Source organism: Leucoraja erinacea, chromosome 3 (assembly GCF_028641065.1).
Source record: "Leucoraja erinacea ecotype New England chromosome 3, Leri_hhj_1, whole genome shotgun sequence".
NCBI classification, from domain to species: Eukaryota; Metazoa; Chordata; class Chondrichthyes; order Rajiformes; family Rajidae; genus Leucoraja; species Leucoraja erinaceus.
The window spans coordinates 101,656,858-101,671,559 of NC_073379.1; the positions used below are offsets into that span (position 1 = coordinate 101,656,858).

Consider the following 14,702-nt stretch of genomic DNA (forward strand, 5'->3'; position numbering starts at 1 on the left):
GAATCCATCTTGCTACTCCACCATTAATACCCAACCATTGAACCTTCTTAACCAACCTTCCATGAGGAACCTTGTCAAAGGCCTTACTGAAGTCCATATACACAACATCCACTGCGTTACCCTCATCAATTTCCCGTGTAACATCTTCAAAAAATTCAAGAAGATTAGTTAAACAAGACCTTCCAGGCACAAATCCATGTTGACTGTTCCTAATCAGACCCTGTTTATCCAGATGCTTATATATATTATCTCTAAGTATTCTTTCCATTAATTTGCCCACCACTGACGTCAAACTAACAGGTCTATAATTGCTAGGTTTACTCTTAGACCCCTTTTTAAACAATGGAACAACATGCGCAGTACGCCAATCCTCCGGCACTATTCCCATTTCTAATGACATTTGAAATATTTCTGCCATAGCCCCTGCTATTTCTACACTAACTTCCCTCAATGTCCTAGGGAATATCCTATCCTTTTTGATATGTTTCCATTTACCTTAATCCTAGCTGTAGGCTCCTGATATATTGTTTTAATACACCGAATTGCATCTTCATTGAAACCAAATCTCCTCAGTACTTATAACCATATAACCATATAACAATTACAGCACAGAAACAGGCCATCTCGGCCCTACAAGTCCGTGCCGAACAAAAACAAATTCATATAAGAATACCCAACTAACACTGTCAAATGCTTTTTCTGCATCTAAACTGACCAGGACCATATTTGTATCCTTTTTTTGTGCATTATCCACAATGTGGAGGGTTCTTCTAATATTATCCTGTGTTTGACGCCCCCGAATAAATCCAGTTTGGTCTTCATTAATCAGATCTGGTACAAAAGTCTCGAGTCTTTTGCAAATGATTGAGGTAAATAGTTTGTAGTCTACATTTAAAATTGAGATTGGCCTGCAATGTTTACATTGCTCTTTGTCTTTGCCTTCCTTGGGTAAAATGGTAATAGTTGCTTCCTTCCATGATGGGGGAGCCCTGCCCTCTTTAAGGGTCCAGTTAAAGCAAGACAGGAGCAGAGGTGTTAGCTCTTTCTTAAAGGCCTGGTACCATTCTGGTGGAAACCCATCGCTGCCTGGTGATTTACTAGCCTTGAGTCTACTGATTGCAGCTTCCAGCTCCTTAACTGTAAATTGTGACATAATGGTATTATTTTGTGTCACACCAATGGATGGCAGATCAGGTGAGTTAAGAAAACTTCTCATTGTCCTTTCGTCAGCTGATGGTGGTTTAGAATAGAGTTTCTTATAGTATTCTTCAAATATTCTTTCTATCTCATCTGGCTCATGTGATAATTCATTGGTTTTAGGATCTCTTATTTTATGAATTGTATTAGAGGCCTGCTGTTTACGCAGGCGTCTGGCCAGAAGTCTAGTTGCTTTTGGACCTGCTTTATAATAGGGCTGCTTTACAAATCTTGCCCTTTTTTCCATATCTCCCCTGAGAATCTCATCTATCTCCCCCTTTTTTCCTTAATCTGTTTTAGTACCAACTGATCCTGTATGTTTTATGTTTTTTCTCCAATTCTTTCAGTTTTTCTACTTTATGTTCATACGTAGCTAGCCGGGCCATTTTTGTGATGATATCAGGGCGATCAGCTTTCCATGTATAACTGCCTTAATGGCATCCCACAGTATTACAGGATCCACATCCCCATTATCATTCTCTTCTATCTACCTTTTTATCTCTTCCCTTATTTGTTCCACATTTGCCTTATTATTCAAAATACCCACATTGAGCCTCCAAACAGTATTTATTTTTCTACTATTCAGGTGTACTGTCAAGCTGATCGCACTGTGATCAGATACATCTGCCACCCCGATTTTACACTCTGTGATCCTGTGACTTTCACCCGTATTCATTAAAAAGTAGTCAACCCTGGAGTAGACTGAGTGAGGTACTGAATAGTGTGTGTAGTCCCTTTGTAAAGGGTGAAGTTCTCTCCAAACATCAGTTAGGCCCATTTCCTGTACTGATGTGTTAATAAACTTGGTCAGATGCATCTTGCTTTTTTTTAGGCTTGTTGTATCCAAATTATGATTCATAACCACATTGAAGTCCCCTCCACATATCAAAATACCTTCAGTCTCTAAAGCAATAATGTCAAACAGAGTTTTGAAAAAACATTTGGTACTCTCTGGGGGGGGGCATATACATTGATCAGTGTCACGACTTTGTTTTCCAACTTTCCTTTAACTAATACATACCTTCCCTCTTTGACCCTGACTTCTTTATGGCATTCAAATTGGACTGCATTTGTAATAAGGATAGCCACTCCCCTCTTTTGGCTAGTTTTATAGGAACTATAAAATGCATTTCTAAAGCCAAAGCGTTTTAGTTTCTCATGTTCTTGTTGAGGCAGGTGGGTTTCTTGTAAAAATAGTACCTGGGCCTTTTCTTGTTTCAGTTTAGCCAGGACCTTGTGACCTAGAAATTAGAAGGATGAGAGGATATCTTATTGTAACAAATAAGATTATTAAGGGTTTGGACACGCTAGAGACAGGAAACATGTTCCCGATGTTGGGGGAGTCCAGAACCAGGGGACACAGTTTAAGAATATGGGGTATGCCATTTATAACGGCGATGAGGAAACACTTTTGCACACAGAGAGTTGTGAGTCTGTGGAATTCACTGCTTCAGAGGATGGTGGAGGCCAGTTCTCTGGATACTTTCAAGAGAGAGCAAGATAGGGCTCTTAAAGTTAGCGGAGTTAAGGGATATGGGGAGAAGGCAGGAACGGGGTACTGATTGGGGATGATCAGTCATGATCACATTGAATGGCGGTGCTGGTTCGAAGGGCCGAATAGCCTACTCCTGCACCTATTGTCTATTGTCTATTGTCTATTGTCTAAACACCAGGGCCCTGTACAACCGCAGTAGGTCTTCCTTGCTCCTAAACTCAAATCCTCTCGCAATGAGGGTCAACATGCCATTAGCTTTCTTCACTGCCTGCTGTACCTGCATGCTTACTTTCAGTGACTGATGTACAAGCAAACCCCATTCAGTACCCCATTCCTGCCTGCTCCCCATATCCCCAGACTGCGCTATTTTTAAGAGCCCTATCTAGCTCTCTCTTGAAAGCATCCAGGGAACCTGCCTCCACTGCCCTCTGAGGCAGAGAATTCCACAGACTCACCACTCTCTGTGAGACAAAGTGTTTCCTCATCTCCGTTCTAAATGGCTTACTCCTTATTCTTAAACTGTGGCCCCTCGTTCTGGACTCCCCCAACATCGGGAACATGTTTCCTGCCTCTAGCGTGTCCAGCATGCTATGCTGTGTGTTCCTTTAACTTTCATGATATTCTCCCAGTTGTACTGTGAGTTGTCAAAGAATGTTGTAGTTTATATTCAAACTCCAATATATGCCGATACATGAGAAAAGGTGATGTTATCAGTTGCTGGCTGGGAAAAAAAAACTACATATATAAAATAAATTGCCCTGGTCACTCCCCCTGATATAGGCAACTAAACATCAACCAAGCAACTTTACATCTCCCATCCACAAGCATGCAACTGGAAAAAAATCACCACATTGCCTTTTCCCCTTTTAAACAGGCAACATCAAGTATTTGCCCAGTCCATTTTATTGGGGGCAAGGATGAGTTTGAGGAAATTAAATGAAAATTGTGTACCATCCATGCAAACCATTGACAGCTAGCTGGTAATCATAAATTGGAACATGTGGAAATGAACTGCAGATGTTGGTTTATACCAAAGATAGACACAAAGCGTTGGAGTAAATCAGCGGGTCAGGCAGCAGGGTGCAATCTCGAGAAAAAGGACGGGTGACGATACTAGTCAGAACCCTTCTTCAGACTGATATGTCACCCATCCTTTTTCTCCAGAGATGCTGCCTGTCCTGCTGAGTTACACCAGCACTTTGTGTCTATCTTCAATTATAAACTGCAGTCTGATATAGGTACCACACTAAATATGGTAATATGTCACTATGTCACTGCTTAAAGCATCAGGTTGTTCTAGGTTTTCTTGAAGCATTGAAATACGATCTGTCTTTTTTTCTCAGGGACATTCAACCTGCCATCCTAGACCTCCATTAACTGTTGGAGAGTTCACAATGCCCAGCTGTGGAGAAACTCTTGTAAGTATTGCACCAAATTACCAGTCAAGCTGTTCACAGATTTATAAGAAACTAGACTAAGTGGGACCCGTTTGGTCCGAGCATCACACTTGGTTCAGGCTGGTCCCCCAACGCAATATTCCACCTCTCCACCAATTCCAATATTGGCGGCCAGTGGAAGGGGGGGGGGGGGGGGGGGGGGGGGGGGGGGGGGGGGGGGGGGGGGGGGGGGGGGGGGGGGGGGGGGGGGGGGGGGCTAGAGCGCTAGTATGGGTGTTGTGGGCTGAAGGGGCTGGTTTCCAGATGGCTAGTATGGACAATTTTGGCCGAATGGATTCTTGGGCTGGCGGCTCAGTCACTCAAGCCTGTTGTGCTGGCAGCTCACTCACTCATGGCTGGTGGGCTGGCAGTTGACTCACGGCTATTCCTTGAAATTCCATTTCAAGCAGGGTGCAAGGTCACCAAATTCAAGTGCAGTTTCTTACCACTTCAAGCAGGGTGCAAGGCCAAGGTCTGGGAAAAAGAAGAACTTCCCTCAGAACTCAGGGATGTTCTAATAGTGACCATTTTTTAACGAAGGGGACAAGGCTGAATGTGGAAGCTTCAGGGGCATCGCGCTCCTGTCAACAACAGGCAAAGCCCTTGCTCGTGTCCTCGCAAACCGACCTCATTCTTCAGGGAACGGGGGTTCCCCTCCCCTACTATAGATGAGGCTCCCACCAGGGTCTCTTCAATACCCCGTAACACTGCTCTCTCTCCCCATCCCCCCACTGCTCTCTCCCCCAGTCCCCCTGGTCCTCACCTTTCACCCCACTAGCCGTCATATACAACAAATAGTCCTCCGTCATTTCTGCCACCTCCAACGTGACCCCCACCACTCGCCGCATCTGCCCATCTCCTCCCCCCCCCCCCCCCCCCCCCCCCCGTCTGCTTTCCGCAAAGATTGCTCCCTCCGTAACTCCCTGGTCAATTCTTCCATTCCCTCCCGCACCACCCCACCCCACCCCGGGCACTTTCCCTTGCAACCGCAGGAAATGCTACACTTGTCGCTTTACCTCCCCCCCCTCGACCCCATTCAAGGACCCAAGCAGTCGTTCCAGGTGCGGCAGAGATTCACCTGCACCTCCTCCAACCTCATCTATTGCATCCGCTGCTCTAGGTGTCAGCTGATCTACATCGGTGAGACCAAGCGTAGGCTTGGCGATCGCTTCGCCCAACACCTCCGCTCGGTCCGCAATAACCAACCTGATCTCCCGGTGGCTCAGCACTTCAACTCCCCCTCCCATTCCGTATCCGACATTTCTGTCCTGGGCCTCCTCCATGGCCAGAGTGAGCAGCACGGGAAATTGGAGGAGCAGCACCTCATATTCCGCTTGGGCAGTCTGCACCCTAGCGGCATAAACATTGACTTCTCCAATTTCCGGTAGCCCTTGCTGTCTCCTCCCCTTCTCAGTTCTCCCTCAGCCCTCGGGCTCCTCCTCTTCCTTTCTCCTTTCTTCTCTCCGCCCCCCCCCCCCCCCCCCACCCTACATCTGTCTGAAGAAGGGTTTCGGCCCGAAATGTTGCCTATTTCCTTCGCTCCATAGATGGCTAGCGAGTACAAGCCAAGTCTATCCAGTCTTTCTTCATATGAAAGTCCTGACATCCCAGGAATCAGTCTGGTGAACCTTCTCTGTACTCCCTCTATGGCAAGAATGTCTTTCCTCAGATTAGGAGACCAAAACTGTACACAATACTCCAGGTGTATTGGCCGCGGGACAATCGCCATCGCCAGCCGGGTGCTTTGACTTTGACTATGACATCGGGGGGGGGGGGGGGGGGGGGGGGGGGGGAGAGTGCAGTGGAGAGATGTTTTTTTGGCCTTCCATCACAGCGATGACAAATAAATTGAATCTTGAATCTTGAATCTTGAATCTTGAATTTTGAATGTTGAATTACCTACTTCTGAATGACCTCCTCCTGCACCTATTTTCTATGTTTCTATGTTTCTGCATTGTATTTCCAAGACAATTATTGTAGATATAAATTTAATCAAAGAGTCTTGGAGGATACAGTGTGTAAACAGGCCCTTCTGCCCAACTTGCCTACACTGACCAACATGTCCCAGCTACACTAGTCCCACCTTTGGTCCATATCCCTCCAAACCTGACGCATCCAACTGTTTCTTAAATGTTGGGATTAGTCCCTGCCTTCTCTGACAGCTTGTTCCAAATGCCCACCACATCCTCAGTTCATCTGCTTTGGGCAAGAGACTCTGTGCACCTATACAATCTATTCCTCTCATGATTTTATATATATCAATAAAATCACTCCTCATGCTCCTGCACTCCAAGGAATAGAGTCCCAGTTCTCCCTATAGCTCAGACCCTCTAGCCCTGGCAACAGCCTTGTAAATCTTCTCTATACCCTTTTGAGCTTGACAACATCTTTCCTATAACGTGGAGCCCAGAACTGAACACAATACTCTAAATGCGGCCTCACCAACATCTTATACAACTGTAACATGACCTCCCAACTTCTAAATTCAACATTCTGTCTGATGAAGGCCAATGTGCAACCATCTTATACCCTTTCTGGGTTGTCTTTGCCACTGTACATACAATAGGAGTAAACCAGAATTTAGAAAATTAAATTCTAAATAGATGGATACAATGCTAAATCGGGCCATAGAAGGCTGAGTAAAGAGGTGAAATCCTAACAGAGGAGAGTTCACACATTTTCCAGCTTTCTATATATTACTAAAAACTCTCATTTTGTTTGTTTATTTGTTTGTACGTGACTGAATCCTAGAAACTCTGCCAAAACAGTACAGGATAGCGCTGCAATTTTTGACCCACCTTCCTCACCAGTTTTGTTCAGATTGATGGTATATTTTACAAGTTATTGACATTTTAAACTTTACAAAAAAACACTTTTCCACATGCCTTGCCCGTCAGCCACATTCGACATCACAATAATGTCACAATCGGATCCCAAAACTTTTTTTTCATTGATATTGATATTATTCTAAAAAAACCTGTTTTAATAAAGTTCTTCCGTTTTCATTGAGAATTCCATTTTAAAAAAAACATTACGATTTTCATTGTGGGGGAGATAAGTGGTGGGATATGGGAAGGTTTCATTTAAATAAAAATGTGATTTTCGTTGTGGGGGTAGGATAGAGGGGGGGCGGTGAGGAGTGGGGGAGTAGGGGGATAGAGGGAGGGGAGAGGTAGGGAGGAAGAGGGAATGAAAAGTGGGCGAGGTGAGGAGGGAGAGTGGGGGAGGAGGGGGATAGAAGGAGAGGAGGAGGGGAGGGGAGGGAGGTAGGAGGGGGAATAGAGGGAGAGGAGGGCAGTGGGAAAGGTGAGGAAGGAGAGTGGGGGGCGGGATAGGGGAGAGGTGATGAGGCGAGCAGGGGGATAGAGGGAGAGGAGGAAGGTAGGGAGGGAAGAGGAGGGAGGGAGTGACTGAGGGTAGGGGAAATGAGATAGGAGAGAGAAGTGAGGGGGGGATTGGAGGAAGGGAGGAGAAGAGGGGAAAGAAGAGGGAGAGTGAAGAGAAGGGGAGGGAGTGCTGGGGATGATGAAAATGGAGGAGGATAGGGGTAGGAAGAGGGATGGCGAGGCAATGGAGAAGGGGAGGGGGAAGAGGGAGGAGGGGAGGGAGGGGGAGGGTGAGAGGAGGATGCAGAGTAGGGTTGGTGGAGGGTGGGGAGAAGGAGGATAATGGAGGAGGGGAATAGGGGACTGAAGAGCGAGAGTGAGATGCGTTCACATTGATCTTATATTTTACAGGTTATTGCTATTTTGAACTTTAAAAATGACGCTCCCATTTGCCGGCCATGTCTGGGCAGTTGGGGGAGGGTTGCCAGACTCGTGTCACAACGAGGATATCTGGCATCAAAAGAGGAACCTGCGCAGTTGGGGGCTATGGGTCAGTGGTGGAATATTGCCTTGGGGGGACGGGGCCCAACGGGTCCTCACCTGGTCTAGTTATCATTAAAAGTTAGCTGGTCAGCAAATGGCAGGTGTGAGTGCAACATATGTGTTCAGTCTGAAATTGTGGCATTGTCCCCTGCAAGTTATTTCCTATTTTATCTTGGAGATCCCGATTAAAGATAAGTAAATACACTTTCTCGGAGCGGACCAACACCTTCTCCCTGATTACCTAGAATAACTCCACTGCAATTCGCAATCTCCTCAATTTGCAACATCTCTGATGCACCTTTAGAGCTCAATATTCGAGCATTCTTTTTCAAACAAATCAAGCTCACCTAACTTTACAGAGCTGGTGTTGGAAGTTCAGCTCAGCATTTATCTTGGTGTGTAAAACAAAGGCAACTTTTCATTGAGGGTGTGGAGTCAGTTTCGGCCCGAAACATCGCCTATTTCCTTCGCTCCATAGATGCTGCTGCACCCGTTGAGTTTCTCCAGCAATTTTGTGTACCTGCAACTTTTCATTGGCCTGAGGCCAAGCACGTCTATTACTGGTGACAACTTAAAAAAAAACAAATGCCAATAATCTCATGATTTGTTCAAATAAACAAAAGATTTTGAATGTGGGTGACAGAAATTTTAAGTTCTAAACTCTTACAACTCCACTTAAGACTACATTTATTCCCCTTCGTTGGAGTCGGGGATGGCAATAAATCAACACCAGAAAAATTTGAGCCTTTATGGTTTTGATTTATTGTTATCATTTGTACTCGCCAGAATTTCGAAGATTGAGGGGATAGAAGATAGAAACTTATAAAATTCTCAAGGGGTTGGACAGGCTAGATGCATGAAGATAGTTCCCGATGTTGGGGAAGTCCAGAACAAAGGGTCACAGTTTAAGGATAAGGGGGAAATCTTTTAGGACCGAGATGAGAAAAACATTTTTCGCACAGAGAGTGGTGAATCTGTGGAATTCTCTGCCACAGAAGGTAGTTGAGGCCACAGTTCATTGGCTATATTTAAGAAGGAGTTAGATGTGGCCCTTGTGGCTAAAGGGATCAGTGGGTATGGAGAGAAAGCATGTACAGGATACTGAGTTGGATGATCAGCCATGATCAAATTGAATGGTGGTGGAGGCTCGATTGGCCGAATGGCCTACTCCTGCACCTAATTTTCTATGTTTCTATGTTTCTAAATTCAGTTTAAAATTCCCATTCAAGTTGCATTGGTAAATGTTACATTTTCAACATAGGCCTAATTTTTGCTCCCTTCCTCTCCCACCTCAACGAATTCTGGGTCCATCACAATGTAGGGTATTTCTTGTGTCACGTCCACCTCTGTGCCTTTTTCTATGGGAAGGAGTCCTCACCACCTTGTGATGACCCCTTCTCCCGTTTCCACCAGCCCCCCTCCTCTTGGACTCGCCAGTACGGCCTTCTACCCTCTTTAGACCCCTTCATTTCTGACTGCCGGCTCTAACCTCACCCCTCTGAATGTATAGCCCTCCACTCACCCTGCAGACAGCCCCGACATTATCATCAAACACGCTGACAAAGGAGGTGCCACGGTAGTCTGGCGAGTTGACCTCTACCGGGCTGAGGCCAGGCACCAGCTCTCGGACACCTCCTCCTACTTATTCTTGGATTATGACCCCACAGAGGAGCACCAGACCACAATTTCTCAAGTCCGAAGAAGTGCCTCGACCCGAAACGTCACCTATTCCTTTTCTCCAGAGATGTTGTCTGACCTGCTGAGTTACTCCAGCTTTTTGTGCCTATCTTTGGTGAAACAAGATAATCCAGACTGTCAGATCTTTGTTAATAGGAACAGGAAAGATCTGATTCATAACATTAACCTTTGGGAATTAGTAGGTATTTTGCATAAGAATAAATAAATCTAGTTTTTGTCAATCTATTAACTTTTAATGTGCAGGGAGGAATTTCTACAATTTTCATGGCTTGTACCTTGACATTATGTTCCTTGTTATATTGCTCTCCGAAGGAGCCTGATCTTGAAAATTGTCTGCTATTTTCCCTGCATTAGAAACATGAGTACACTGGACAAGTACATCATGAGTCAAGAGTGTTAAATTGCCATCTGTACTAGCAACAGAACAATGATATTCTTACTCATAGTAGCTTTACAGTCCCATTAACACAATATCACAGATAAATAGGGGATTTTAAAGGGCCTGTCCCACGAGCATGCGACTCCATGCGGCAAGCGCGACCTAACGTGGTCGCTTGAGCCGTGCGGCCTCGCAGGGCCGTTCCCACTTCGATCGCCGGAGCCGCATGGAGTTGTGCCGAGCTGGTCCCGACATCGCGCGGGGCTCCGAAAAACTGACCGTGTTCAAAAATTCCGCGTGGCAACGGCCTGCCGGCCCGCAGCCGCCTCGACGCCGTACGCACCGCCTCGACGGGCGTGCGCAGCGTCTCAACACAGTACGCAGCGTCTTGATGCCGTACGTCATGCGCGAACTTCCCGCGGACTTCGCTCAAACTTCACGTCACTCACTCGACCTCCGCGCAGCCCCCGCTTCCGGTTTGGTCGCGCTCGCCGCATGCAGGTGCATGCCCGTGGGCCACATCTAACTCCCTCTTAAATTTCCCCAAATATCAACTCAACTACCCTCTTGGCAGAATTCCAGATTTGCAAAGTCTATGTGTGAAAAACAGTTTTCATCAGGTTTGTAAAGGATTTACAGGGATATCCTTAAGCTTGACCTACTGTTTGGACTTCCCCAACATCGGGAAGCACTAGTGACCATAACCCCAGTGGACAAGGTAAGTTGGAACCAGTGCCCACAATTCTAGTAAATTTAAAATTGTTATTCTTTAGGACAAGTCTGGTCCGCAAGTTAAAGTTCTAAATTCGGGCAAGGTCAACTTTGATATTAGACAGGAAGTTGCAAAAGTAGATTGGAGTAGATTGTTGTGAGCAAAGGGACATCGGTAAAGTGTGATAGTGAGAGTTGAAGGTATGCAAGTTCCTGTAACAGTGAGGGTGAGGGTCAGGGAAAAGAGATGACAAGGGTCAGGTACACGCACACTGGAATCCGCTTGTTTGGTATTGCCGCAATGCAGGTTGATGGATTGGGAGGAGGCCCTTAATTGTATCACAGAAGGAAATCAAAGTTGGGCAAAAAGAGGGTCTCGACAGTTGCCTCAGCAATTTGTAAAGAAAATAGCAAGAAGAATTCAACAAGGAAGACATTTGACCATAGTGCAGTGGACAAGGCTTTAAGATTTGCCCACAATGCTAGTAAATTTAAAATAAAACCTAGTGGTCTTTTTTAAAGTGCACTGTGAGATGGTCAATCTTTCCCATTAACAGGAAACAAACATGATATGTGGGGTGGATTGTTGTGAGCAATAGGGACATCTTAAAGTGTGGTAAGTTGAAGGTCTTCAATCCTGTAACAGTGAGGGTCAAACCCTTTCAAAAAATGACAAGGGCAGGTAACGCAACTGGAATCAAAAAGTATTGCCGCAAAATTGGGGTGGATTTGATTGTACCAAAGGCAATACAGTTTAGCAAAAAGAGGGTATGAAATTCTGCTTCAAAGAAAATTCTGAAGTAATTCAAAGAGATTTCAGCAGGACAGCATCCCACAAACACATGCATTAAATCATGATTTTTTTTTTTGTTCGCACTGTGAGATGCTCAATCTTTCCAATTAAAACAAACAAACATGATATGTGGGGTGGAAGGTACAGTATTGGATCATCTTCCTGTGGTAACCTGGTGGCTCTTCAATAGACAGCTCCATCAAACCCTTTCACAAATGCCTGCTTAACTTGGAAAAAGTTGCATTGAAATTGGGGTGGTTTATTGCACCAATGGCATATACATTTAGCAGCTCTTCTGCTAAATTCTGCTTCTTCTGCGATTCTGAATGTAATGTCCAGGATCAGCAGGAGTGCTCCCACAACCCAGCGTCATTATCATCTCTCTTTCCTCGAGCCTGACATGGCAACGGAGGCGTTTGCCTGACTGGAGCAGCTGGAACAGTCCGTTGCAGGGGTGGAAGAGGTCTCCCATGATTTTATTGGCTCTGGAGTTGCACCTCCTGATGTATAGTTCCTGCAGGGGGGTGAGTGAAGTTCCCATAGTGCGTTCGGCCAAACGCACTACTCTCTGCAGAGCCTTCTTGTCCTGGGCAGAGCAATTCCCAAACCAGATGGTAATGTTCCCGGACAAGATGCTTTCCACAGCTGCTGCATAGAAGCACTGGAGGATCCTTGGAGACACTCTGAATTTCCTCAATTGCCTGAGGTGGTAAAGGCGCTGCCTTGCCTTACGAGTGCTGAGGCGTGTGATGCCCATGTCATATCCTCAGAGATGTGAACTCCCAGATATTTAAAACAGTTCACCCTATCCACAGGATCCCCATTTATCCTCAATGGAGTGTACGTCCTCGGATGATGTGCCCTCCTAAAGTCCATGATCAGCTCCTTCGTTTTTTTGATGTTCAAGAGGAGGCTGTTATCCTGGCACCAGAGTGCTAGACCAGCCACCTCCTCCCGGTAGGCCTTTCTCGTCGTTGTCTGAGATCAGGCCCACCACCACAGTGTCATCAGCAAACTTAATTATTGAGTTGGAGCTGAACCTAGCCACACAGTCGTGTGTGTACAGGGAGTACAATAGGGAGCTGAGGACGCAACCCTGGGGCGATCCTGTGCTCAGGGTGAGGGGCTTCAATGTATTAGTTAAACTGAATTATTTGCATAGAATATCAGTGCTCTTTTTCAGATTACATTGTTTGCGCTAGAGTGGAAAGAATAGGGGAAAGAATATCCATATATATTTTAAACAGCTGACGTACTCAACTTGCCTTGCCTCCCTGCCTGGCTATTGCTGAAAATTACTTTTGTCATTGTCCCTGGTTTTGCTGGGTCTTCTTCCTGCAGTCATGTAAAAGCTATAGGAACAGTGAAGAAGCAAATGGTTTATTCACAAACTCACTTCAACCATACATGAAAAATGTGGGATGAGAAAAGGTTGTACAACAGACTATATTCAATTTCTGCTCCAGTGGATTCTTCTAAAATTAATTTCCTGAGAGAGTGGAACCACCGATATGTAGAAGCAGTGAAGCAAACATTCAACATCTCAAATGACATTGCATTTGACATGCCTGCCGGTGTTCCAGATCACCTCGTTTACATTTCATTAAATGGACCATTGAATAATTATCGATTATCAAGCAAACATGCTGGTTGTTTGCCTGTAATTACTCATTATCAAGCGTGTGTGATTTTCCCAAGGCAACTGTGACACTCCCACTCTCTCCCCCCTCTTACTGACTATGCCTCCCTAGCTTTCCGCCATCACCAAGTCACTTACTGTTCTTGCTGCTGATGCCAAGCTTCCAACACCTGTTCCCACCAGATGGTTGCACTTCAAATCATTTCCCCATTTCACCTAACTCAGATATGAAATGTCTACCAGAACTCTCTTAAAGAGTGAGTCTATGATTTGTATAGGGAGGTTGCACGTAAGGTCACTGGGTCATAGGGCTTGACGCATGGAGCCGCTCAATCCATCTGGAGAACATCGCAGCTTCCGGTATATGTTGTTAATACACGAAACGCGCACTTTCCTACCAGTTAAAAACCGCCAAAATGTTGAATTTTTGCGCTGTAAATAATTGTGGAAATCGGGGTAAGTGTGAGAGACATGTACCCAACTTCAGAATTCCAAAAGTGAAGCGAAATGAAGGTAAAGAGAAGCGAGAACTGAAGGGACAACAACAGTTAAAGTGCTTGGCAAATATTGGCCGTGCAGATATCAAAATTGAAAATATTGGGAATTATCGTGTTTGCTCACTGCATTTCATCAACAATAAGGCATTATTTCTGTTTTTTCTTGATTCCTTTGGTATCTAAAAAGTCTCAGGTGATAAATCTGGCTGTAAATTTTGCTTCAGAGGCGTTTTCTTTTTTATGTAAAAACCCACGAGAACCGTGGGCGATTTTAAAATTTTACAGCCAGATTTATCACTTCTGAAACTTTTTAGATGCCAACGGAATCAAGGAAAATGCATTAGCACATAGCGTTTTGAGGAAGATACAATGAATACAGACAGACAGGCACACACGCACACACAATCAGACTTTTATAGGTATAGAGATAAGGTCAAAAGATTTTAAATTTAGTCAAAAAGAAAAAAAGTTTTTTAGAAACATGAAATTAGACAGGGTCTTTGAATGATAAAAAAAAACTAGCAGGAAAGAACCTGTGGGCAAATGGAAGGGACAAAAGTGGCCATGAAACATAATTGGCGAGTTGAATTATATAAAATACCAATGGTTCTCTGTGTACAGTTAAAGCAAGAGAGTAACCAGGGAGAAGGTAGATCCGCTCAAGAATAATGGAGGGAATTTATGAGAGTGAATGTAGGTGAGGTACTAAGGCACCTTACATCTGTATTCACCAAGGTGAAAGTCATAAAAGGGGTTGTGAGGTTGCAGACAATGAGGAAGGCAGTCAAAGTATACAGCTTTGATACATAAATCAGTTACAGAAATAAAAGGAGGAATGGCTAATGGAATCCAAGCAAGTGTGCGGTGTTGCATATTGGGGGATAGAATGTAAGGGGGAAGTATACAGTTAATGGCAAGACCCTTAACAGCATTTATGTACAAAGCAAGCTTGTGATCCAAGCTCATTGCAAAAGGATTTGAGTATAGG

At 44.9% G+C, this 14,702-nt stretch overlaps 1 protein-coding gene across 3 annotated transcripts in view; it reads left to right on the plus strand.

The window, feature by feature from the left end:
• LOC129695891 (multiple C2 and transmembrane domain-containing protein 1-like) overlaps positions 1-14,702 on the plus strand; it is a 426,884-nt gene that overhangs the window by 57,758 nt on the left and 354,424 nt on the right. For all 3 annotated transcript variants that reach the window (XM_055633328.1, XM_055633326.1, XM_055633327.1), the window contains exon 2: positions 4,036-4,110. In XM_055633328.1, coding sequence (XP_055489303.1) covers positions 4,036-4,110 — 75 coding nt within the window. The remainder of the gene's footprint in view (positions 1-4,035; positions 4,111-14,702) is intronic.